The sequence below is a fragment of the Rhinoderma darwinii genome, chromosome 4, assembly GCF_050947455.1.
Source record: "Rhinoderma darwinii isolate aRhiDar2 chromosome 4, aRhiDar2.hap1, whole genome shotgun sequence".
In the NCBI taxonomy this organism is placed as follows: Eukaryota; Metazoa; Chordata; class Amphibia; order Anura; family Rhinodermatidae; genus Rhinoderma; species Rhinoderma darwinii.
Window position 1 is genome coordinate 86,056,004 of NC_134690.1, and position 24,662 is coordinate 86,080,665.

At 42.7% G+C, this 24,662-nt stretch overlaps 1 protein-coding gene across 1 annotated transcript in view; it reads right to left on the reverse strand.

The window, feature by feature from the left end:
- Positions 1 to 2,097: 2,097 nt before the first annotated feature.
- LOC142759284 (claudin-15-like) overlaps positions 2,098 to 24,662 on the reverse strand; it is a 32,076-nt gene continuing 9,511 nt past the window's right edge. The window contains exons 2-5 of the mRNA XM_075861298.1: positions 12,513 to 12,677; positions 7,214 to 7,295; positions 4,718 to 4,831; positions 2,098 to 2,417 (exon numbers count right to left, since the gene is read on the reverse strand). Of these exons, the coding sequence (XP_075717413.1) occupies positions 2,321 to 2,417; positions 4,718 to 4,831; positions 7,214 to 7,295; positions 12,513 to 12,677 (458 nt within the window). The 3' untranslated portion in view covers positions 2,098 to 2,320. The remainder of the gene's footprint in view (positions 2,418 to 4,717; positions 4,832 to 7,213; positions 7,296 to 12,512; positions 12,678 to 24,662) is intronic.

The following is a 24,662-nucleotide window of genomic DNA, read 5'->3' on the forward strand; positions in this document are numbered from 1 at the left end:
TTTAATGTAAATATAGTTTTTTATCGCTTGCAGATGGTTAAAGCAGTACGACCGTCCATAGAACCAAATGCAGGGTTCTGGTCCCAGTTGGAATCATATGAAAAATCTTTACAGCTGAACCATTGAGTCCACAAGTTTTTTCAGCATGAACGAGCTTTACTTTACTACATTAGAGGATCTGAACAACCTGCAACACCAACCATTGTGAGAAGAGATAAAGGACCACATGTCCATATTCAGTCTTCGTCCACTAGATATGAGGAGTGTCCTCCGATCAAGTCTGGATATCCTATTAGGTAAAAAAAAAAAAAAAAAGGCCCATTCAGTGGCGCCGAATTTCTAGTTGCAACCGGACTTTTGTGGCTGATGGGGACCAATGGCCCCTCTAAAACATAGGACAACAGTACTATAAAAGGCATATGGTGGTTGGGGGCTCTGGTACAGGTTTTTCTGGGCCCATGCCTAGGGTCAGCCATGCATGCTGGAAGCAGGGTCTACGCCTCCGGGTCAGAGCTGGGTTACAGTTCATGTACTGCATGTTGGTACAATGATCTCTATTCTGTCATGCAGCTCTATTTTGTAAGCCCTAAGACAAGAATAATATATTGTGCTGCATTTACATTGGCCACGAGCTGTCATTCAAGTATTCAATTTGTATGGTGTTTATTCAATAATATACATTTATTTCAGGTTGACGTTGTTGCGTACAGGGTGTGATTTTATGTGGTTTTATTAAGGGTAGGTTTACACGGGCTATTTTCAGCCGTTTTTCGGGCAGTAAACGTCACAAAAAACGGCAAAAAAATTGGAAGCAGAACGCCTACAAACATCTGCCCATTGATTTCTATGGGAAATACGGCGTTCTGTTCAGACGAGGCGTTATTTTACAGCTCAATTTCAAATAACGGCGCGTAAAAAGATGCCTCGTAAAAAGAAGTGCATGTCACTTCTTGAGCCGTTTTTCATTGACTCAATAGAAAAACAGCTCCAAAAACGGCCGTAAAAAACGCTAGTTGCTTAAAAAACGGCACAAAATTAGGAACTGTTTTCCCTTAAAAACAGCTCCGTATTTTGTTAAGCGTGTGAACATACCCCAACAGGAGAGGCCTAATGTGCAAGGCATTTTGTGGCTCATGAGATGTAAATCTGGGGATGCTTCTAATACTTTTAACGATCACATCCAGAAATCACAGCATGAACACATCTCCGTTTGGTGCCTCCGTCGCAGATCTGACAGAGACTACCGGAAACAATAGCGCGCTATTGTATTCAGTAAAACCACAGACACGCTGACGGAATGCCAACGAAACCCATTAAAGTCAATGGGTTCTGTCGGCCGCCGGTGGTGTCCGTGGTGCAAAGAAACTGTTACTACCGGTATTCCCTTGGGGAACAACGGAATGGCCAGATGCAGATGTGAACAGGGCCTTACGTGTTCTATAATCCTAATATTTATTTATTCACTTTAGAATATTTTGGGAATAATCATAAAGAGTGTTGTTTTAAAATAATTTCTTTGTCTCAAGAATGGCGCAGTGAAGTACTCTACTTTGCCATGTACCATTTAAACTTCTCCTTAGAAAATGCTGCAACCGGTCACTTTGTCAGTATGACCCTGGCCACATAATGTTTTTTTGTTTAAGTTTAGCATATACGTCGGAAAGCCTCCCGCCATACAAGCTAAATGTGTCCACTATCATACAGAGGCCAAAAGAGTGTCAGTACGTCAGTACACTGCAAAAAATAAAAGGTATTTAATAGCGCAGTAAAGAAACGTATACGTTAAACGATTAAGTGGCTTCTGGCGGATCGCCGTTAGACCAAACCAATACTGTATTAAATTAAGTATTATAAAATAAATGAAATGTCATATGTTTACAGTGCCAGCATGCAACATTTCCACCTTTACCAAAATTCCTTCTACATTGTATGAACTAGTCAACCGTTTCATGCGTCAGGAAAAGCGTGTTGCGCTTCATTTGGCCTGAACTCCATATTTTTTTATGTATTAATGACAGAAAAATGATGAAAATACAAAAATAAATCTGCTCTACTGTGTTTAAAAATAGTCAGAAGTCATTAAACCCACGCCTTGGATCTGAGATTAGTACTTTTACTGGTCCCCAATATGCACATTGTCATACAAATAGAGAAACATACAACACTTACAAACACTTGTGCTCTTATTCCTGTCGTTACTATGCAGAAGTATACCAGTGTACATAATAGTGCGTACTTAAAAAAAACAATACATAGATCCACATATTAAAAAGATAAAAGATTCAGTAGAAAAGGGTTAAATGTGGCTCCTGATCGTGCGCTAGACGTAAGCTCTGGAATTTGCGGGACTTCCTTTCATCTCTTTGAACTGTGTGAACTCATTGTCCGGTGTCTTGTTGTAGTTGTATATAGGGCCTCTGCAAGAAAAAAATGCTTCCATTACACGTGTTATCAGGCTGTAAAAAGACATCGATGTTATCAAAGTGCAGGTTCTCAGTGCTAGACCTTGTGCACCGAGCCTCTGCAAGCGCACAGAGTCCCTACTATTCCGTACTATGGAGTTCTAACCAATTTATGTGCCTCCAAATTGTGCCTCTAATTGGCACCATATTACAGCACCGTACTTGGGGAAAATATCTCTATAATACAGCACATGGCACCATTTTTTGTCTGCCGTATACGCAAAAAACCTTTGTATGTCTCAATGTGAATTCGAAAGCATATAAAGGTAGAGGATGGGCCAACAGACTTTGAACTTGTATGGAGCTGTAATACGGTGGTGTGCAGTGGGGTTGAAGCCGCTTTCACATGCTGAAGGTTTCAGGCAGGTTTTCGATGCAGGAAGACTTCACAATGCATTAAAACGGGATATTCAAAAACCCAATTATATGCTGTGAAAAAAATATCTTTGATTTTCAAATCGGTTGTCGATTTTGTATGGATATATAGTGCTTGGCAGCCCACTCTATGAGCCAGAGCAGAGGGCCGCTGCAGAGACTGGCTCCCACCCTGGTGGACTAAACAAGACATTGTACTACATCATTGACCATTTTTTAAAACTATGTAATACTACTAATGGCTGCACTGAACTTCCCCCTGATCACCAGGGGTCAGAGAAGCTGGACCTGCTGTTATAAGTTCAGCGGGGCAGCTTTATTCCAAAAAAGGTTTGTCCGGATGAGAAAAAACCTTTAATTACAATATCTGACTGCTTCTAAAAGTCCTCTTATAGCGTCTCAGTCCAAATGATGGCACTGCTTCAACACAAGGTTGTATGTGTTGTCCTGATAATGGAAGGTTGACCTTATTGTTCTTTATAGCCATTACAGCTATTTGTTGGAAAAGGCCATCACGGTGGAACACAGGATCAGACAGCTATCCAGTGAAAGCTGTTAAAGAGGTATGCCCAGTGTGGATTGGTAATAATTGTCTGATCGCTGGGGGCTCCACCGTTGGGACACCAACCGGTCGCGAGAACTCGGGTCCCAAACCCCACGTTCCTCCTCACTTCTAAGCTGCAGTGAGGAGGACATTGAATAGAGCAGCAGTCGAGCATGCCCACTACCACTACCATTTAAAGTTAATGTAAATTATGGAAAAAGCATGCGCACTACCGCTACATTCAAAGACTATGTAAATGAAGGAAACTGCGCTTGGTTGTTTTTATCAGTCCCATAGACATTGAATGGAGTGGAGGGCGCTTGCTCGACTGACGCTCCATTCAAGCACCTCCTCACTGCGGTGGGTGCAGTGAGAATCAACTTTTTGCCGTAAGACTTTTTTCCACTGAAAACTAAAACATAAATGAGTGATTTGCAATCTGAATGCATTCCTATAGACTACTATTTATGAGACAACATGGTATCGCTATGAGAGTCGCCATATAGCCACGGGATTACGAATCTGCAACTTCAATGCTTCCCTACAGGAAAAAAAGCTGCAAAGTCCCCTGCAATTTTCCCATGACTCGTAGGCAATTCTGAGGAGCCTTATTGTTATCTGGGGTTAAAAAGTATGTCTGAAAATGTCACATTAGCTAAAGCCATACAGACTGGCTACTGAATTGCTGCTTATTTCTATGGTTACTGCATTTAAGTTATGAGAATATAGGGATATCAGAATTTAATATTAAATTGATGCTTAAAGAGGACTTGTCTCCAGAAAATGTATGAATAAATTGATATTAAGAAGAATGGTAACACCCAGTTGTAAATGTATTTACAAGTGTTTAGTAAATGAGACGTGTCAGGAGCAGTGAATTATCCTCTGTAAAATGAGTTCATTCACTTCATATGTATTTCAGCTGGACTTCATATAGAAATGCCCATGAATTCCGTGTAATTCTGTATAAAGCAAATAAAATGTATTGTCTAACATCCAGTTGGAACAATGGCCCCCAGTAGCTCCATACAGACATTATAGGTATAGGGAGGTATTTTCCACTAGAACCACTGCTGCTACTGGAAAATACGTTACCTCACAAAGGCAACATATGGCGGCACACAGAGGTACCATATGGCGGCACACAGAGGGACCATATTGCAGCACACTGAGGTACCATATGGCGGCACACAGAGGGACCATATTGCAGCACACAGAGGGACCATATTGCAGCACACAGAGGTACCATATGTGATTACTGGTTCATAGAACTCCACGTGACTTATACAGTAGAACTGCATCAGATAATCAGTGTACAAGCCTTTATTGTACCTACCCTTTTTTAACAGGTTTTTTCTCTTTCTTGAAAGAACAGCATAGCAAAGAACCACCAAGAACAGCCAGAAGAGAGCCAGCCCATCCAATATATAGTGCAGTGCCGAGCTCATACCTGATAGGAAAATATGATATTAATATTGTATGTGCAGGTTATACTGTCTATCTATTTATCTCTTAATTTTGATAAAATCAACAAAAACCCTTCTGTTACAATCTCAGAACAGGAGGTATTCACAGATCATCAGAGTAGAGATTTCCACATTAGGGTGTTTTGGCTCTAGGTTTACTGATGTAACACCCAGAACCCCCCGGTTCCACTGAACTAAACTTGAATGCCTATTGGGCCGTATTATGCCTGTCTGAAGTAATTTCTTCTTACCCTGGCTAACTTTGCATCCAGAGCTGCTAGTGTATAGTGAATATAGAGCCTAAGGGCATGACCACACATGGCGGAATTCCTCCGCAACTGTCCGCATCAATGCCGCACCTAATCCGGGTTGCGGATTACGGCTGCGGATCTGCACAAAATGTGCAGAAAATTGATGCGGACTAGCTGCTGCGGACTGCGGGAAAAGTGCTTCCCTTCTCCCTATCAGTGCAGGATAGAGAGAAGGGACAGCACTTTCCCTAGTGAAAGTAAAAGAAATTCATACTTACCGCCCGTTGTCTTTATGACGCGTCCCTCCTTCGGCATCCAGCCCGACCTCCCTGGATGACGCGCCAGTCCATGTGACCGCTGCAGCCTGTGCTTGGCCTGTGATTGGCTGCAGCCGTCACTTACACTGAAACGTCATCCTGGGAGGCCGGACTGGAGACAGAAACAGGGAGTTCTCGGTAAGTACGAACTTCATTTTTTTTTACAGATACATGTATATTGGGATCGGTAGTCACTGTCCCGGGTGCAGAAACAGTTACTGCCGATCGCTTAACTCTTTCAGCACCCTGGACAGTGACTATTTACTGACGTCTCCTAGCAACGCTCCCGTCATTACGGGAGCCCCATTGACTTCCTCAGTCTGGCTGTAGACCTAGAAATACATAGGTCCAGCCAGAATGAAGAAATGTCAAGTAAAAAAAGCAAGACGCATCCGCAGCACACATGACATGTGCATGACAGCTGCGGACTTCATTGCGGAACTTTGAATCTCCATTGAAGTCAATGGAGAAATTCCGCCATGAGTCCGCCACTGCTCCGCAACAGACAGAGCATGCTGCGGACACCAAATTCCGCTCCGCAGCCTATGCTCCGCAGCGGAATTGTACGCATCGTGTAAACGAACACTGCTAAATTAAAGTGAAAGTCAATGTAGAAACGGCTCCGCTGCGGATTAACGCTGCGGAGTGTCCGCAGCGGAATTTAAGTGCAATTCCGCCATGTGTGAACCCGCCCTAACATTACAATGTCATCCATTAAAGGGGTTGTCCACGACCGGACAACTGATGACCTATCTACAGTATAGGTCATCAGAATATGATCGGTCGGGGTCCGACACCCGGACCCCGCACTGATCAGCTTCTCCAGCTGCCTTTGGGCGCTGGATATTTAGAAGGATATGCAGTAGTTCGAGCCGGAAGCAGATAAATCCGACCCCTGCATAGCGGCCATGCTGCAGAACCACAGTTTGGCCGCTATTCCGTGACCATCTGCTTCCGGCATGGATGTACGATGCCCGGAGGCAGCCGGAGAAGCCGGTCAGTGTGGGGTCCGGGTGTCGGTCCCCCACCGATCATATAGTGATGACCTATCCTGTGGATAGGTCATCAGTTGTCCTGTCGTGGACAACCCCCTTAAAACTTGCAATTCAATTGCGACAGCTGTTAGATTCTCCTGCAGCGCCACTGCAGGGGAAATGAAGCAGTGCACATTTTACATTGAAAGCATTAGCCCTCATCTGCAGTTGTAGGCTCTTTAGTCCTTGTCAGTGCAATATATAAGAACCATGGATGCTTGGCAATTAACTTGGTGAGCAACCAGACTGGATAACTAGTTAAACTGAGGCTTGGTGGAACAAAAGGAACCAAAAAACCTTTCATTGAAAGATGGAAGTACAGCATTGCCTTAGTAAATCAATAGATACTTCCATTATTATTACAAAAATATGGGGATTAAAACATGTTCTGTAAGACGATAATGATGTATGTGACAGATTTTCAGTGCTGCTCATCAGGCAATTCTACATGATTTCTGTATCTGCAATTCTGAACAAGCCGAAAACAGCTGTATAGTTATTGCAAAAAACAGCAGTCCAAGAGGCTTGGTTTACGACCAGAGCAACAACAATGATCCACTTAAATGAAGACTACATCTCTTGTTTTTATGGACGGAAATATCCCCCCTCTATTACATTCATAAGCCCTAATATGACATGAACTGTCGTAATGAAACAATCCCTTTAATCTTCAATGGATCAATGAATTAATCATTGTAATTTTATTATAATACAAAATTATATTATTTTAATTACGATATATTATTCTTTAAAAACACACTCACTTTATTCCACCATAAAGAGGATCAAAAAACTGTTGAGTGATAGAAGCCGCATACCAGGATACCGGCACCACACAACAGAGTCCTGTATAGGATGATAATACACTTGTCAGATTATGGTTTGTATTATTGTATTTCTATGTACCTTTCAGTGTATATGTATAATTGCTAACAAAATGGTAGTCATAGAGATTTGTTTGAACGTTTTCCATAGATCAATTTACTGCCCAGTGTTTGGTATAGTGAAATGGAAACTACGAGAGCAAGCTCTGTGCAGACCCTGAACAAGCAGGGAATGCTGAGAGATTTCAGCTGGGCAGCCAGTAGAATTGTGAATGCTGCTCTGGACCTTAATACAGGCCGTAACTCCAATATAATATAAACAAAGCAATCTTTCAAAAGTTGAACATACACTTTAAGTAACAAGATGAAGAAGGGGCGAGCCAAACTATGTGCATGACTAAATCAATGCATAATTGTGGTTTTATGAGAACAGTAAAAGAGTTGTCCGGAATTTTAAAAAAAGGGTCTACTTTTTGTTTCTAGAATCAGTGCCATGGGGTGTTTCACTTCATCGAGATTCTGAGCTGACGTTCCATGTATCCACAGATACAGACTTGGAGGAATACATACTGTATATCATTCACACACCGTTTAAACCGAAATGCTGTTTTTTACTGATCTATTTAATATTTCTAAAACATTATTCAGTTCTGTTTACCTGGCACAGATCCCATCCAACACTTTAATCATTCAGAAAGTCAGTAATGTCTGTTCTCTTCTGCAAAGTCTTATTTGTGTATAATCTGTAATTTATAGCAATGTCACACGGCTCTAGCAAAAATAAATCTTATAGCATTCATAAACCAAGAACAGTTCTCGGAGCCGTGCATGGGATGATAGACAGACGACAGCAGACATAAATTATCTGTTCTTTACTTTTATAATAAAGCTTCATGAAAGTTTTCTATTTCTTACAAAGTAAACAACTGTTTTCTAAGGAAAAGAAAGATTTTTTTATAATCCAGGGAATTTCCACATTGTAAGGCCCCATGCACACGAACGTGCTTTTGGGCCGCAATTCCCCCGAAAATCCACAGGAGAATTGCGGCCCCATTCATTTCTATGGGCCCATGCACACGACCGTGGTTTCCACGGTCCGTGCATGGCCCAGGAGCCTGGACTCCAGTCTCATAGGAAAGGCCCGTGATTTGCGGGCAGCTCGCGGGTGTCACTCCACGGCCGGCCGACCCGAAAATCATGGCAGTGCACATGGCTACAGTCGTGTGCATGAGGCCTAAATGTATTATTCAACCAATTAAACATAATTATGCCAGGATATACAGTAAAATTATAATAATGCGACATGTTTGGGAGTTCTGCCCATAGGAACCAATCAGATCACAGCTTTCAACCCTGCCCTGAGGAAAAAAAATCTGGAATCGAATTGATTGCTATGGCCAACGAAAACAATTTTTGATAGAATCGTTTTTATGTATAACTCCAAATGTCTCAGAGGGTTTATTTTTGTTAAAAGCTGTAATCTGTCAAGAAACCTTGCAACAACTGTTAGATTCTCCTGCAGCACCACCGCAGGGGAAATGAAGCAGTACATCTAAGGGCATGCCCAGACGTAGGGGATTTCTTCCGCAACTGTCCGCATCAATGCCGCACAGAATCTGCGTTGCAGATTCTGTTGCGGCTCTGCCCAAAATGGGCATTAAATTGATGCGGACTAGCCGTTGCGTATAGAGGGGAAGTACTTCCCTTCTCTCTATCAGTGCAGGATAGAGAGAAGGGCCAGCACTTTCCCTAGTGAAAGTAAAAGAATTTCATACTTACCCGGCCGTTGTCTTGGTGACGCGTCCCTCTTTTGGCATCCAGCCCGACCTCCCTGGATGACGCGGCAGTCCATGTGACCGCTGCAGCCTGTGATTGGCTGCAGCCGTCACTTAGACTGAAACGTCATCCTGGGAAGCCGGACTGGAGGAAGAAGCAGGGAGTTCTCGGTAAGTATGAACTTCTATTTTTTATACAGGTTGATGTATCTTGTGATCGGAAGTCACTGTCCAGGGTGCAGAAACAGTTACTGCCGATCGCTTAACTCTTTCAGCACCATGGACAGTGACTATTTACTGACGTCGGCTAGCAACGCTCCCGTAATTATGGGTGCACACACGTAGTCACCCGTAATTACGGGAGCCCCATTGACTTCCTCAGTCTGGCTGTAGACCTAGAAATACATAGGTACAGCCAGAATGAAGAAATGTCATGTTAGTAAAACCAATACGCTCCGCAGCACACATAACATCTACATAACATCTGCGGACTTCATTGCAGAATTTTGAATCTCCATTGAAGTCAATGGAGAAATTCCGCAATGAGTCCGCAACCAGTCCGCCACACGTCCGCAACAACCATTGTATGCTGCGGACACCAAATTCCGCACCGCAGCCTATGCTCCGCAGCAGAATTGTCCGCAACGTGTAAACGAACCCTACTAAAAAGCTGTGGAAGGCAATGGAGAAACGGGTCCGCTGCGGATTGCCGCTGCGGAGTGTCCGCAGCGGAATTCCATAGCAATTCCGCCACGTCTGGCCATGCCCAAAAGCACTAGTCTTTGCAATGTGACTTGGTCCTTCAAAACAAGTGATGCTCTTTGTGGCTACTCTATGCTCTTGATAATTGAAAAGGTCCTGAACAAGGACCCCCTCCCTCTATTAACTTAGAATTCGCTACAAGGGAAGTTGAAAACCAGATAACCTATTTAACGGATCCTTTACAAACTACTCAATTTGAACCTGATGATGTCATGAGAAGAATTCTGAGAGCTCTGATGACACTTGCACCAAATAAGCTACCAGGAGTGCTTCAGTTGAGATCATATGTAGTGTATATACATAACTGGTATTTATAGCATACGCAGTGGCGTAACTACCGCGGTAGCAGCAGTAGCGGCTGCTACGGGGCCCGGGGCTTGAGGGGGCCCGTGCCGCCAGCCGACACGCCCACCCAAATGCCCGGTGGCGCCGCTAGCAGCCGTTATGGCTGCTACAGCGGTAGCGCCGCTACTGTGGGGCCTTACACAGGCCCTCTCATCATGCCTGTAGGTGTCGCTAGCACCGGAGGGGGCCCCAGTGCTAGCGGCAGCCAAATACATGTGTCAGCACTGAATGGCCGGGCATGTTCCGTGCCTGACCATCCAGTGCCTTACAATGACACTGATTGGCTAGCGGCGCGATGACATCATCGCGCCGCTTCCATGCTTGGAAGGTGCTGATTGGCGGGGCAAGTCATTCTGCCCCGCCAATCAGCGTCATTGGAGGACGCTCGTTCAGCTCCTGCAGACATGCTCAGAAGAGAGCATGTCTGCATCGCCAGTGAACAGCGTGGGAACGGGATCATGTGAGTATGGCAATTTATTAATTTTTTTCTTCAAAAATGTGAATGGCATTATCTATAATGGGGGGGTTGGTCGTCTTTATGTGGGGCATATCATATATAGGGGGGTGTGGGCCACTATATACAGGGGGCTCTATATGTGGGCCATTATATACAGGGGGCTCTAGATGTGGGCCATTATATACAGGGGGGTCTATATGTGGGCCACTATATACAGGCGGGGGGTCTATATGTGGGGCACTAGCTACAGGGGAGGTCTGTATGTGGGGATGTGGGCCACTATCTACAGGGGGGTCTATATGTGGGGCAGTATATGTGAGATACTATACAAGGGTGGGCTATATGTAGAGCACTATCTATAGGGGAGCTATTTTTTAGGGTACTTTCTATAGGGGTGGGCTATGTGTGGGACACTATATACAGGGGTGGGATACCTGTGGGGCACTAGCAACAGGGTGGCTATATGTAGTGCACAGTCTACAGGGGGGAGCTATATGTGAGACACTATCTACAGAGGTGGGCTATACGTGGAGCACTAACTATAGGGGAAGCTATATGTAGGGCAGCACGGTGGCTCAGTGGTTAGCGCTATTGCCTTGCAGCTCTGGAGTCCATATGTGGGCACTATCTACAGGGGGCACGGTGTGTGTGTGTGTGTGTGTGTGAGACAGTTATATTTAGATGTGTTGAGAATTGTAACTTTGTTTATAGGTGCAGAAGTTTTAAAACTGAGAAGCTGAAGACATCTAAACGGAAAACTGCAGAAATGGGTCATGGCCGGGAGAATTCATCATAGATGTCTGAACCGGAGGGAGAAGAAAAGAACTAGAATCTGAGATGTCACCGGTGAGTCACTTAATGTAAATTAATCTGCCTCTAATCAGTATTGTAGTCACTGTATGATCTGCAGCGAGATGATGGGTGGTATGATTTTTTTTTGTGAAACCGCATCTCCCAGCATATCCTTATCATTGTTCCGGCCATGCTGGGAGCTGTAGTTTTACACAGTACAAACCTATACGCAGTGGCGTAACTACCGCTATAGCAGCCGTAGCGACTTCTACGGGGCCTGCAGCATGAGGGGGCCCGTGGCACCCGCCGGCACGGCCCCCTCCCATGGCCGCAGGCTCCGCTAGCAGCCGCTATGGCTGCTACAGCCCGACGCCACTGAAGGGGTTGTTCCTACAAAAGACATGCATCCCCTAACCACAGGATAGGGGATACATGTGTGATCGCTGGGACGCCCAGCGATGAGGAGAACGGGGGACCGAAAGTCCCCCCTAAATTCTCCATGACAAACCTCGGACTTCCGGGGTCTGTGTCGGCAGCTCCGTAGAAATGAATGGAGCGCCGGTCGCGCTTGTGCGCATGCGTGACCAGCGCTCCTTTCATTTTTATTGAACTGCGCAGACGCCAGAAGTCCGAGGTTAGTCATGGAGAACTTCGGGGGACTTTCGGTCCCCCGTTCTCCTTATCAATGCCAGCGATCGCACATGTATCCCCTATCCTGTGGATAGGGGATGCATGTTTTTTGTAGGACAAACTATAGGCCGTTTTTGTTTTTTTGGGGGGGGCTTATATGGTGTTATCTACAGAGGGGGTCTGTATGGCGTTCTCTACAGAGGGGGCTGTATGGTGTTATCTACAGGGGGTCTGTATGGCGTTATCTACAGGGGGCTGTGTATGGTGCTATCTATAGTGGGGCGCTGTGTGGTGGAATCTATAGGGAGGCACTATCTACAGTGGGGGGGGGGGGTTGTGTGATACCCAGCAGAGGGGGGGCCCCCAGTCAAAAGTTTGCTATGGGGCCCAGTCTTTCCTAGTTACGCCCCTGAGCATACGGTTACATGGTTTACATACAGTAGATCTGTTGTTGCAATATTGCTGTCAAATACAGTACCTGCTAAAATGAAAACCAGTCCCCCAGAAAGAGCTATCTTTCCTTTAGTGTTTTCATTACTGCTTCCGAATTTGGTGCACTTCAGTCCAAACAAGGAGATTATACAAGCGAAGACCCCAAGAAGGAGAGAGATGATCATCAGGGCACGACATGCTTGGACATGAGCTGTGGGAGACAGACAAGACAGCAGTTCATTGAATCCGTTACTGATCCATAGATGGGGTAATATTTCTCTCATAGACACAGAAAGATTTTGTTCCCTCATTCAACAATGGTTTAACTGTTTGTATTTTTTGTCATTGAAACATTTGTTGCTGAACAGATAAATTGTCTCAGCCCAGGAACCCCCTCTGAAAATATTCTTGTTATATATCCAGACCTACAGTAGTCCTACTCACCTCTGAGAGGTGGATACAATTGTATTCAGTGTAGGGCAGGGGTGCTCAACCTTTCTTGGTCCGAGGGCTACATTGTTATATTTCACTACTCCCAAGGGCCGCAATAAAACTTAGAGGTATCTTCACCTGGAACACTTATGACATATCAACAATATATACCATAAATGTCTAAAAGGTGCGGGTTCCACTTTTAGGACTCCCCCTATCAGCAAAACAGGAACAGCCGAGCGTTTTGCAACTCATAAAATACAATGGAGAAAGCAGCATGCATGTGCCGCCCCCTGTCCACCTCATCTCCTCCCATCTGGAGTGCCAACAGGGAATCATAGGATATGCCATAAATGTCTCAGATGGAAATACTCGTTGAAATTGGAAATACACTATGCAGGGTCTGACGGGGTGGTGCATAACACATGGATTTAAAATAGCACTAAAGGGAGAATACCAGTAATGCACCACTCGCTTAGGCCTGCACTAGTCATAATACAGGAAGGTCTCTTGCACACGACCCTTGTGCCACTCGGGCCATTGTTGACAGCATTCAAGTGGCACCCAGTAGTCTTCACAAATCCATTCAATTTAGCGGGTGAATCAAGTCTGTGAAAAATGGTCCAATTCTCCAATCCGAGGACAGATAGAACATGTCCTATTTTTCCACGGATCACTGACGGGACTCGCACGGCACACTCGGTCGTGTGCATGAGCCGTAACAGTTTTGCATGGATTGCTCTTTTATGTTGATTAAATTGTAACTCATACAGCCTCACAATGCCCCTTAACAATGCCAGCTACACAATAACATCCATTAGTGCCACCAATTAGTGCTACCCACACAGTGTCCCCTATTAGCGCCAACCACATAGTGACCTTATAACAGTGCAGCTCACATGTATCCTCTTAGGCTTCGTTCACATCTGCGTCAGGGCTCCGTTCATGGGTTCCCTCTGAGCTTTCAGTCAGGGGAACCCATGAAGCTAAGGTTTCTGTTTGTCTTTCTGTTGAGGGGTTCCCCCGACGGAAACCTCCGATGGAACCCCTCAACGGAAAGCGATGCTGATGTGAACAGGCCCTAACTCTGTTCTTCTTGTTAGACCTATTTTATAAGGAATTACAGATCATATAAAATCTGGTTTCCAAAAAAGAACACAAACTGACTGATAATGTATAAATGAAGCACTTAGGCCGATCATTGGTACTGATAAACTGTGCTTTAAAGGGGTTTTCCCATTAGGGACATAAATGTCAGGTAGATGCGGGTCCCATCCAATGGTTTGCATTTGTCACCATTGTGACAGGGTTCTGTTGTCACAATGGAACCCTGTCACAATGGTGACAAACGGAAACCATTAGCAAAGTTTCCGTCACCATTGAGATCAATGGTGATGCAAACGGAAGCTAAGGTTTCCATTTTCCTTTCCGTTGAGGGGTGCCCCCAACGGAAACCCTCAACGGAAAGCAACGCTGATGTGAACACAGCCTAAGAGAAGAGGATCATTAAAGAACCAAGTGTGAATACTTGGTCTATCTAGTCTGCTTTTATGTTATTTCCTTTTATTTTTACCTTAGGATAGATATATGTTTACATGCACAGAGGAGAGATACTGGCATGCCACTCGCATGATTCATTAGTATTCACAGAGCTCCCACTAAGAAGATATGTTATAAAATTACGGTGAATATTAACTTAAAGAGGATCTGTCACTAGTTTAGTAATGCTCAATCTCCTAGCTAATCTAAAAGGCGCTACCACACTGATAATGTTTTTTGTGTCCCAAAAAGTTTATTTGAAAAGTTACGAGCTTTTTTCTAAATATGCAAATGAGGCTATACTAGACCGCCTCGGACGCTGTCCTATCAGCATGAAGCTGCTTCACACACAGTGTGAGAGACTTAGTCTGGAGGCAAGGGGGATCACTTCAAATAGCCATATCTCGGGCTGTGGCCACCTAAAACAGTGGTTCTGATGGCATATGAAAGATGAAATTTTAATCTTTCATATGCCACCTGGTTCGCAGTTCCAGCTGTGAAACAACCATGGGTATCACCAGTTGAAAACACAGTTGGGAATGGAAGCTGTATACTACGTATATGATCACTCTGTGTTGCTGGGCTGGGAAGAGGAGAACTGTATGCTGATTGGACATCGTCATACAAAAAACATTACACCACCCAGAGAGAAAATAAAGTTGCCTCCCATTTGGCAAGTTTAGCCAAATTAGCATATTTAGAAAAATGCACATAACTTTGCAAAATAATAAACGTTTTGAAACACAATCTACACTGTAGTTATCAGCATCATGGCGCCTATTCGTTTAGTTAGGAGATAGGGCATTGATAAACTGGTGACAGATCCTCTTTAATAATAGATTTGTAATTTTGCCAGAACTCTCAGTGGGGGTGAGGTCCATAATTAGTTCTGCTATGGGTCCCTATGATTTCTGTGTATGCCCTGTCTGCCTCTGGGGCGCGACATGGCTCATTGATGGCTTTGTATGTAAAAAAAAAAAAAAATTGTTAATAACCGGCCTGTCTGTTTTCCTGGGTTTCCTGCTGGCACCTGGCCTGCAGCTGCATGACTAAATGTGCAGTCAGATTAAACCTACCCTTCACATGTACTATGGTGCAAATGTGTGCCTTTCTGCAGAGGCGTAGCTAGGTTCTCCTGCACCTGCGGCAAAGATTCGGTTCGGTGCCGCCCCCAATTTCTTTCCCGACATCTCCTTCCCCCTCAAACGAAAAGTAAAAATGAGAGACGGCACTCCAAGCAGATGTCAGAAAAGTAGATTTATTCTCCCATCAGTGCAAAAAACAGTGCAACGTTTCAGCTGCTCAATTTATCCTTCCCCCTCAACATGTTTGATTTCTCTACCAATCAATGGGGTGTAATTTTTGTTTTCAATTTTTTTTATGTAACTCGAGCATAAAACCATTTGTACATTTTACAAGCAATATAGTTATATAAAGAAGTTAGCATAACAATACATTAGAAGTAAATAAATTAAAGAGGCCACACACAGCCACCTGTAGATAGAGCCACACAACCCTTCTCTTGTAGATAGTGCCACACAGCCCCCCTCTTGTAGATAATGCCACACACACCTTCGTAGATGGTGCTACACCCCCCCCCCTTGTATATGGTGCCACACAGCCCCCCTTGTAGATATTGCATACAGCCCCCCCCTTGCAGATGGTGCCACATAGCCCCCTTGTGGATAGTGCCACACAGCCCCCTTTGTAGATAGTACCACGCCCCACATGTAGGTGGTGCCACACAGCTACCTGCAGATAGTGCCACACAGTCCCCCTTGTAGATGGTGACGCACAGCCCCCCCTTGTAGATGGTGCCACACAGCCCTCCTTATAGATGGTACCACATCTCCCATGATAATGGCCCCACACAGCCCCCTTGTATATGGTGCCACACAGCCCCCCTTTAAATGATGCCACACAGCCCCCCTTGTAGATAATGGCATACAGCCCTATTAGTAGATAGTGACACACAGCCCATCCCTTGTAGATAAAGCCACACAGACCCCCTTGTAGATAGTGGCATATTTAAAAAAAAAACTTTTTTTTTGTGTGGGCTTTACATTGATTTATTTTACAAAACATTCTTTTTTTTTGAGTCCTTCTTAATTTTTGTATTAACAATATGCTGGCATAATTTTTCATGTCAGCATATTGTACCTGTGCATAAAAATATGCACAGGTACCTATTACATAGTTACATAGTTAGTACGGCTGAAAAAAGACACATGTCCATCAAGTTCAACCAAGGCACGGGAAAAGGGAAGTAAAACATTTCTACACATAGGAGCTAATATTTTTTTGTTCTAGGAAATTATCTAACCCTTTTTTAAAGCCATCTACTGTCCCTGCTGTGACCAGCTCCTGCGGTAGGCTATTCCATAGATTCACAGTTCTCACAGTAAAGAAGGCTTGTCGCCTCTGCAGGTTGAACCTTTTTTTCTCTAGACGGAGGGAGTGCCCCCTTGTTTTTTGAGGGGGTTTTACAAGGAACAGGATTTCACCATATTTTTTGTATGTGCCATTAATATATTTATATAAGTTAATAATGTCCCCCCTTAGTCGTCTTTTTTCAAGGCTAAATAGGTTTAATTCTTTCAATCTTTCCTCATAACTTAAATTCTCCATGCCCCTAATTAGCTTTGTTGCTCTTCTTTGTATTTTTTCCAACTCCAGTGCATCCTTTCTATGAACTGGAGCCCAGAACTGAACTGCATATTCTAGATGAGGCCTCACTAATGCTTTGTAAAGTGGCAATATTACATCCCTGTCCCGCGAGTCCATGCCTCTTTTAATACACGACAATATCCTGCTGGCCTTTGAAGCAGCTGACTGACACTGCATGCTGTTATTTAGTTTATGATTTACAAGTACACCCAGATCCTTCTCAACAAGTGAATCTGCCAGTGTAGCACCCCCTAGGACATATGATGCATGCAGGTTGTTGGTACCCAGATGCATAACTTTACATTTATCTACATTAAACTTCATCTGCCAAGTGGATGCCCAAACACTTAGTTTGTTTAAATCCGTTTGCAATTCATGAACATCTTCCATAGACTGAACTATATTACATAGCTTGGTGTCATCTGCAAAAATAGAAATAGTGCTATTAATCCCATCCTCTATATCATTAATAAATAAGTTGAATAATAGTGGTCCCAGCACTGAACCCTGGGGTACACCACTTATAACCGGGGACCATTAGGGCATACTAGAAAAATAGCAGTACCTGCGAGATCATAAAATAAAAAAAAAAGTATGTTATACAAATACATTGCAAGATATCTGCACAAATGGAAATTAAGGCTGGGTTCACACGACCACATTAACGTCCGTAATGGACGGACGTATTTCGGCCGGAAGTCCCGGACCGAACTCAGTGCAGGGAGCCGGGCTCCTAGCATCATAGTTATGTACGATGCTAGGAGTCCCTGCCTCTCCGTGGAACTACTGTCCCGTACTGAAAACATGATTACAGTACGGGACAGTTGTCCTGCAGAGAGGCAGGGACTCCTAGCATCGTACATAACTGTGATGCTAGGAGCCCGGCTCCCTGCAGTGTTTTCCGGTCCGGGTCTTCCGGCCGAAATACGTCCGTCCATTACGGACGTTAATGTGGTCGTGTGAACCCAGCCTAAAGGTTATGTACACCTTCACAACCATTTTTTTTTATAAATTGCTCTAACGCATCTAAAATGTAGATCTATGTGTTTCTATGGTAACAGACTGTGTAGTCTAATTCTGCAGTTATAGGGGACAGATGGATTGCAATATGATAGCAGAATCAGACTACACAGAGTTTGTTTGTAGTCTGGTACCATGGAGACACATAGGTCTGCATAGGAGCTATGTTTCAAGTGCATAAGTCAGTGGAAGATACAAGAGCATTATATAAGAGTTGTCCCCGTCTTCCTACCAAATTCAAACATTGTCCAGCAAGTGATCGCATAATATGCCTGTTTGGCTTATAATTTCAAAAGTAGAGGGTGAGACTGATATGGAATTTTGTTATGAAACAGCTGTTTCACTCTTCAGTATACGGATAGTACACGGAGTTTCCTCGGCTTCATGTGCGCGATGCGCATGTGCCCGGAAAGCAGCTATGTTTACAGTAAAAGGAACACATACTGAGAAATTGAGTAACATCACAGATATCAAGACCAATAGGAACATAACTTTCATACACTGTAATATACTACCGACGCTTATTTTATGTTCTTAAAATTTAGACCTTCTCAGTAGCCATATTATCCTGCTAAACAAATTTCCATCTCAGAGGTAAATGGCTGCAAGACACCATTGGCACCACATAACTGTTTCCTCTGAAGGAAGAGGTCAAGGTTCAGGCTTGTGGTCCCCAAAGATATGAGATTGGTGGCAGATCCTTTTGAGATAAATAAGATTAAACTGACAAAAGACTTAGTATTAAAAAGACTTAGTAAAAGACTAAGTATTAACACATCTCATGGGATCCAAGCATTTCCTTTGTTAAGCAAGCCCAGCTGTTTCCATAATTCCTGGCTTCCTCTCTATTGATTCTCTGCCTGGATGAGCGTGGGGACACCCCGTTCTTGAGATAGGTGCAGGTACCAGAGGTGGGACTCGCATCTATCAGACATTTATGGCATATCCTGTGGATATATCATAAATCTCCAAGACAGGAATACCCTTTTAGGCCCCTCCTGACAGGCGACATATATATATGGCGCTGTGGGAAAGTGGTTTCCGCAAACCGCAGAACAGATTAGTCGCGGTGATGGCTCAGAAGCTGAGCCCGCGCCATTACTCCCGGGTGTCAGCTGTACATTGCTGCTGACACCCTGCTGTAATTGCCAGAACCGGAGCTAGCTTCCAATACGGCTGACTAACCTCTTAGATGCCACGGTCAATAGTGACGGCAGCAACTAAGGGGTTTGTGGCTGATTGGCAAGCCCACAATGGTATCCTGGTCTGCCAAGTACGGAAGCCTACTAGGCTTCCTGTCAGTGTATAACTGATAGCTCTATCACATTGCACTATGTAGGTAGTGGAATGTATTAGTATAGCGATCAGTAGTGCAGGCTGCCCTAGTGGGACTTAAATACAGTCCAATATCATTCAGTATAGACACTCTCTCCCAGAAAAATGCAGTGGACAGTTCGCAATCCAATGAGGGTGTGGATGGTAATTCTTATCCTTGTAGTTCCACCAAGCTCCTTATCGTCTCCCTCCACATTCAAAGAACTCCTGGTAGGAAAAGGATCTTATGTCTCTAATAGATGGAAAAAGGAAGACACATAGTGCAACACCCTCTGAAAAAGATTGCTCCACGCCAAGTTTAATCCATACTCACAGAAGTAACAAGAAATAAAAGCATCAAGGTAAGTAAAAATCTTTAAAATTTCTAGGCGGCACGCCAAACACTCTCGCCCGACCCTGGGTTTCGCCCTTCCGGCTTCCTCTGGGGCATGTGTGACGTGTCTAATTAACAGGTTTATATAGCCGCATATCATTTAAATTTACATAAATTTACATACATAAAAAATGGTTAAAAAAAAAAAAAAACATATACACCCACAATGATCTCTGCAATATATAGAGATAATCTGATCTTACCATCATAATCGTATACATATATATACACTTTTATTATTTTTATATAAATGCCTAATCTCTTTAAAAAGTAAAAAAATATATATAATATATTATGCTAAACAAGCCTATTTGCCACCTTTATAGTTGGTTAGATTCCACATATCATCCCATATCCATTATATTGATTTTTATTTATATTTTATCAGTTGTTTTATATTTTTTCTGTCTCTAATTTTCCACTTAGTCTGAACTGTGGCCAATCTCTAAAGCTTCCAGAGCTTCAGTGAGCTGCAGCTAATCAGAACAATTAAGTTCTGCTGAGACAAGATCCCTTGGTCATAATGCTATGTGTGAACAAGTCTCTTACTAATACTATACATAGGGCATTTTTTGGCATAATTGTTTTCATAACATGGAACTACAAATATGGACCAGAATATCTATCAGATGGTATCTCACCAATATTAATAAATACTTGTATAAACAAAACAAAAAAAACATTTTTATAAAAAACACTTCAATTTGAAGTCTGAATTGAGTCCTAAGGGCTGAAGCGTTTTTAATTGATAGATCCAAAAACTTTCTTGCTTGCTCATTTTTTTAATAAAATCCTCCCCCCTCCAATGATTATCAATTGTCTCAATAGCAAAGAATTTAGTGTCCTTGGGATCTTTATGGTGGAATTTACAATAGTGTGCTGATACACTATGGTCCATCTTGCCTTACCATAGTGTATCAGCACACTATTGTAAATTCCACCATAAAGATCCCAAGGACACTAAATTCTTTGCTATTGAGACAATTGATAATCATTGGAGGGGGGAGGATTTTATTAAAAAAATGAGCAAGCAAGAAAGTTTTTGGATCTATCAATTAAAAACGCTTCAGCCCTTAGGACTCAATTCAGACTTCGAATTGAAGTGTTTTTTATAAAAATGTTTTTTTGTTTTTTTTGTTTTGTTTATACAAGTATTTATTAATATTGGTGAGATACCATCTGATAGATATTCTGGTCCATATTTGTAGTTCCATGTTATGAAAACAATTATGCAAAAAAATGCCCTATGTATAGTATTAGTAAGAGACTTGTTCACACATAGCATTATGACCAAGGGATCTTGTCTCAGCAGAACTTAATTGTTCTGATTAGCTGCAGCTCACTGAAGCTCTGGAAGCTTTAGAGATTGGCCACAGTTCAGACTAAGTGGAAAATTAGAGACAGAAAAAATATAAAACAACTGATAAAATATAAATAAAAATCAATATAATGGATATGGGATGATATGTGGAATCTAACCAACTATAAAGGTGGCAAATAGGCTTGTTTAGCATAATATATTATATATATTTTTTTACTTTTTAAAGAGATTAGGCATTTATATAAAAATAATAAAAGTGTATATATATGTATACGATTATGATGGTAAGATCAGATTATCTCTATATATTGCAGAGATCATTGTGGGTGTATATGTTTGTTTTTTTTTAACCATTTTTTATGTATGTAAATTTATGTAAATTTAAATGATATGCGGCTATATAAACCTGTTAATTAGACACGTCACACATGCCCCAGAGGAAGCCGGAAGGGCGAAACCCAGGGTCGGGCGAGAGTGTTTGGCGTGCCGCCTAGAAATTTTAAAGATTTTTACTTACCTTGATGCTTTTATTTCTTGTTACTTCTGTGAGTATGGATTAAACTTGGCGTGGAGCAATCTTTTTTCAGAGGGTGTTGCACTATGTGTCTTCCTTTTTCCATCTATTAGAGACATAAGATCCTTTTCCTACCAGGAGTTCTTTGAATGTGGAGAGAGACGATAAGGAGCTTGGTGGAACTACAAGGATAAGAATTACCATCCACACCCTCATTGGATTGCGGACTGTCCACTGCATTTTTCTGGGAGAGAGTGTCTATACTGAATGATATTGGACTGTTACCAGTGCCGTCTGAGCGGTAAACTTCACTGTACTTTATATATGCTATTTAGGGTATTTGTTGGATCATACCCAATTTAGTTTTGCCTGCTCCGGTCTGAGAGAGATTTTGTGGGTATTTGAGCCAAGAGAAACCACCATTATATTTGGGACTTAAATACAAAGTTAAAAAATAGTAATAAAAAATGTTGTATAAAAATAAAAAGAATAAAAGTTTCAAGTTAAAAAATCCAAAATCGCCTTTTTCCAATGTTTTTTATTATTGGAAAATACGAAAGAATAGTAAAAACGATGGATAATTGGTATCACCGCATCCTTAATGACCCGAACTATAAAACTATCACGTAATATAAAACTATCCCGCATGGTGAACGTCATAAGAAAAAAATATGATAAACAATGTCAGAATTCCAGTCCAAAAAAAATGTAATAAATTATAGATACAAAAAACTATATAAATTTGGTATTGTCATAATCGTATCAACCCGCAGAATTAAAGGGGTTTTCCCACGAGAGACATTTATGACACATCCAGAGGATATGTCATAAATGTCAGATAGATGCGGGTCCCACCTCTGGGACCCGCACTTATCTCCAGAACGGGGCCCCCTAAACCCTGTTCAGCCACTGTGTGTTGCGGCTGAATGACGTGTTTTCCGACCATGAAAAACATTATATGGTCGTGAGTAACATAAACAGCATAACTCGCGGAGCTACGCTGTTTACGTAAGTCTCATATAACTTAATGGTAGTTACGGAAACAGTGTAGCTCGCATGCTACGCTGCTTCTGTAACTGCCATTCACTACTACTGGAGTTACGGAAATAGCGTAGCTCAGCGAATTAGGCTGTTTATGTAACCCATGACCATATAACATTTTTCATGGTCGGAAAACACCTCATTCAGCCACAACACACAGTGGCTGAACAGGGTTTAGGGGGCCCCGTTCTGGAGATAGGTGCAGGTCCCGGAGGTGGGACCCGCATCTATCTGACATTCATGACATATCCTGTGGATGTGTCATAAATGTCTCTCGTGGGAAAAACCCTATAAGTGAACATGTAATTTATGGCACATAGTGAATGCTGAAAAAAAAAACAATAAAAAGCAATTCCAAATAAAGTGATCAAAAAGTCACATGTGTCCCAAAATGGTACCAATGAAATGTACAGCTTGTCCCGCGAAAAACAAGCCTCACAGCTTCGTTGACCAAAGAATAAAAAAAGTTATGGCTCTAGTAAGGCGCGGAGTAAAAAATCATCCTGATGTGCAGGTCACAGGGAAATATTCCTTCCTGCAGTAAAACATAAAAAAGCTGACCTGCCAAATAAAGTTAACATGTCATCTATACTGGATGGTGAACACCTAAACAAAAACTAGCCACAAAACAGGTCACCTTGCTTTCCAAAAAAATAGAATAAAAAGTGATCAAAAAGTCGCATGCCCCCAAAAATAGTACCAATAAAAAACTACGGCTCACGCCAGAAAAAAAAGCCCTAATAAAGTTACGTGGAATGAAAAACAAAAAAAAGTTGTGGCTCTAGTAATGTGTGGATGAAAAAAAAACATCCTGATTCGCAGGACACAGGAAAACATTCCTTCACCTCCAAGAAGTGGTTATCAAGATTCTAGTATTTAGGAACCAGGAAGGGGAGGGCCATAGCACATCTGCTGGGAGCGAAGGCACCCATATTATACCAGGGCAACACTTTACCAGCAAAGTTTCCAAAACTACTAAAGAGGAAAGGTCCCAAAATGGTGCAGATTGTGTTCCAAAAGAGGGATAAGAAACTACACCATTTATCAGTGCGACACTGGCCTGTGCACAATTGATTACTTCACAGTGTACCACACATCCATGGATAATTTTATTATTTACCCCATTGTTATATCACTTTATTATGCCCTGATGTACTTTGCCCAGCTTACATGTACCCCCACATTGTAAACTGAAATACCAGTAACATTTCAAAGAAAACTACTACCAAGCAAAATCCACGCTCCAAAAGCCATATGGTGCTCCTTCTATTCTAAGCCCTACAGTGTGTCCAATCAGCAGTTTACGTCCACAAGTATGCACGTAACACTTTCTATTTTACTTGCAAAAATATTTTTCTTATTGTTTTAGAAAAGATTCAATCAACATCAGTAGAATATAAATAATTTGACTTTACCCAAAGTGTCAAAATTCCATAAAAATTCCAAATGGATTCAGTCCATGGATTATGGATCTTGTGTGAGACTCCGTGAGAAGGGAGAATTGGCATCCTGCTATGCCGGTGTGACAATTTGGGGGTCTGCCCCCTTTCTCAAGCATGCACTCGAAAATTATTACCACATAAAGTGACACATCAGATTTGAAAAATGAGTCTCCCTCAGGTAGGTCAAAACTGGCTGCAGCAGGAAGGGGTTAAAGAATAATTAGGGCGGGTTCACACATAGCGGAATTTCACTTAAATTCCGCTGCGGACACTCCGCAGCGTTAATCCGCAGCGGAGCCGTTTCTCCATTGACTTTCACTTTAATTTAGCAGTGTTCGTTTACACGATGCGTACAATTCCGCTGCGGAGCATAGGCTGCGGAGCGGAATTTGGTGTCCGCAGCATGCTCTGTCTGTTGCGGAGCAGTGGCGGACTGGTTGCGGACTCATGGCGGAATTTCTCCATTGACTTCAATGGAGAGTCAAAATTCCGCAATGAAGTCCGCAGATCTT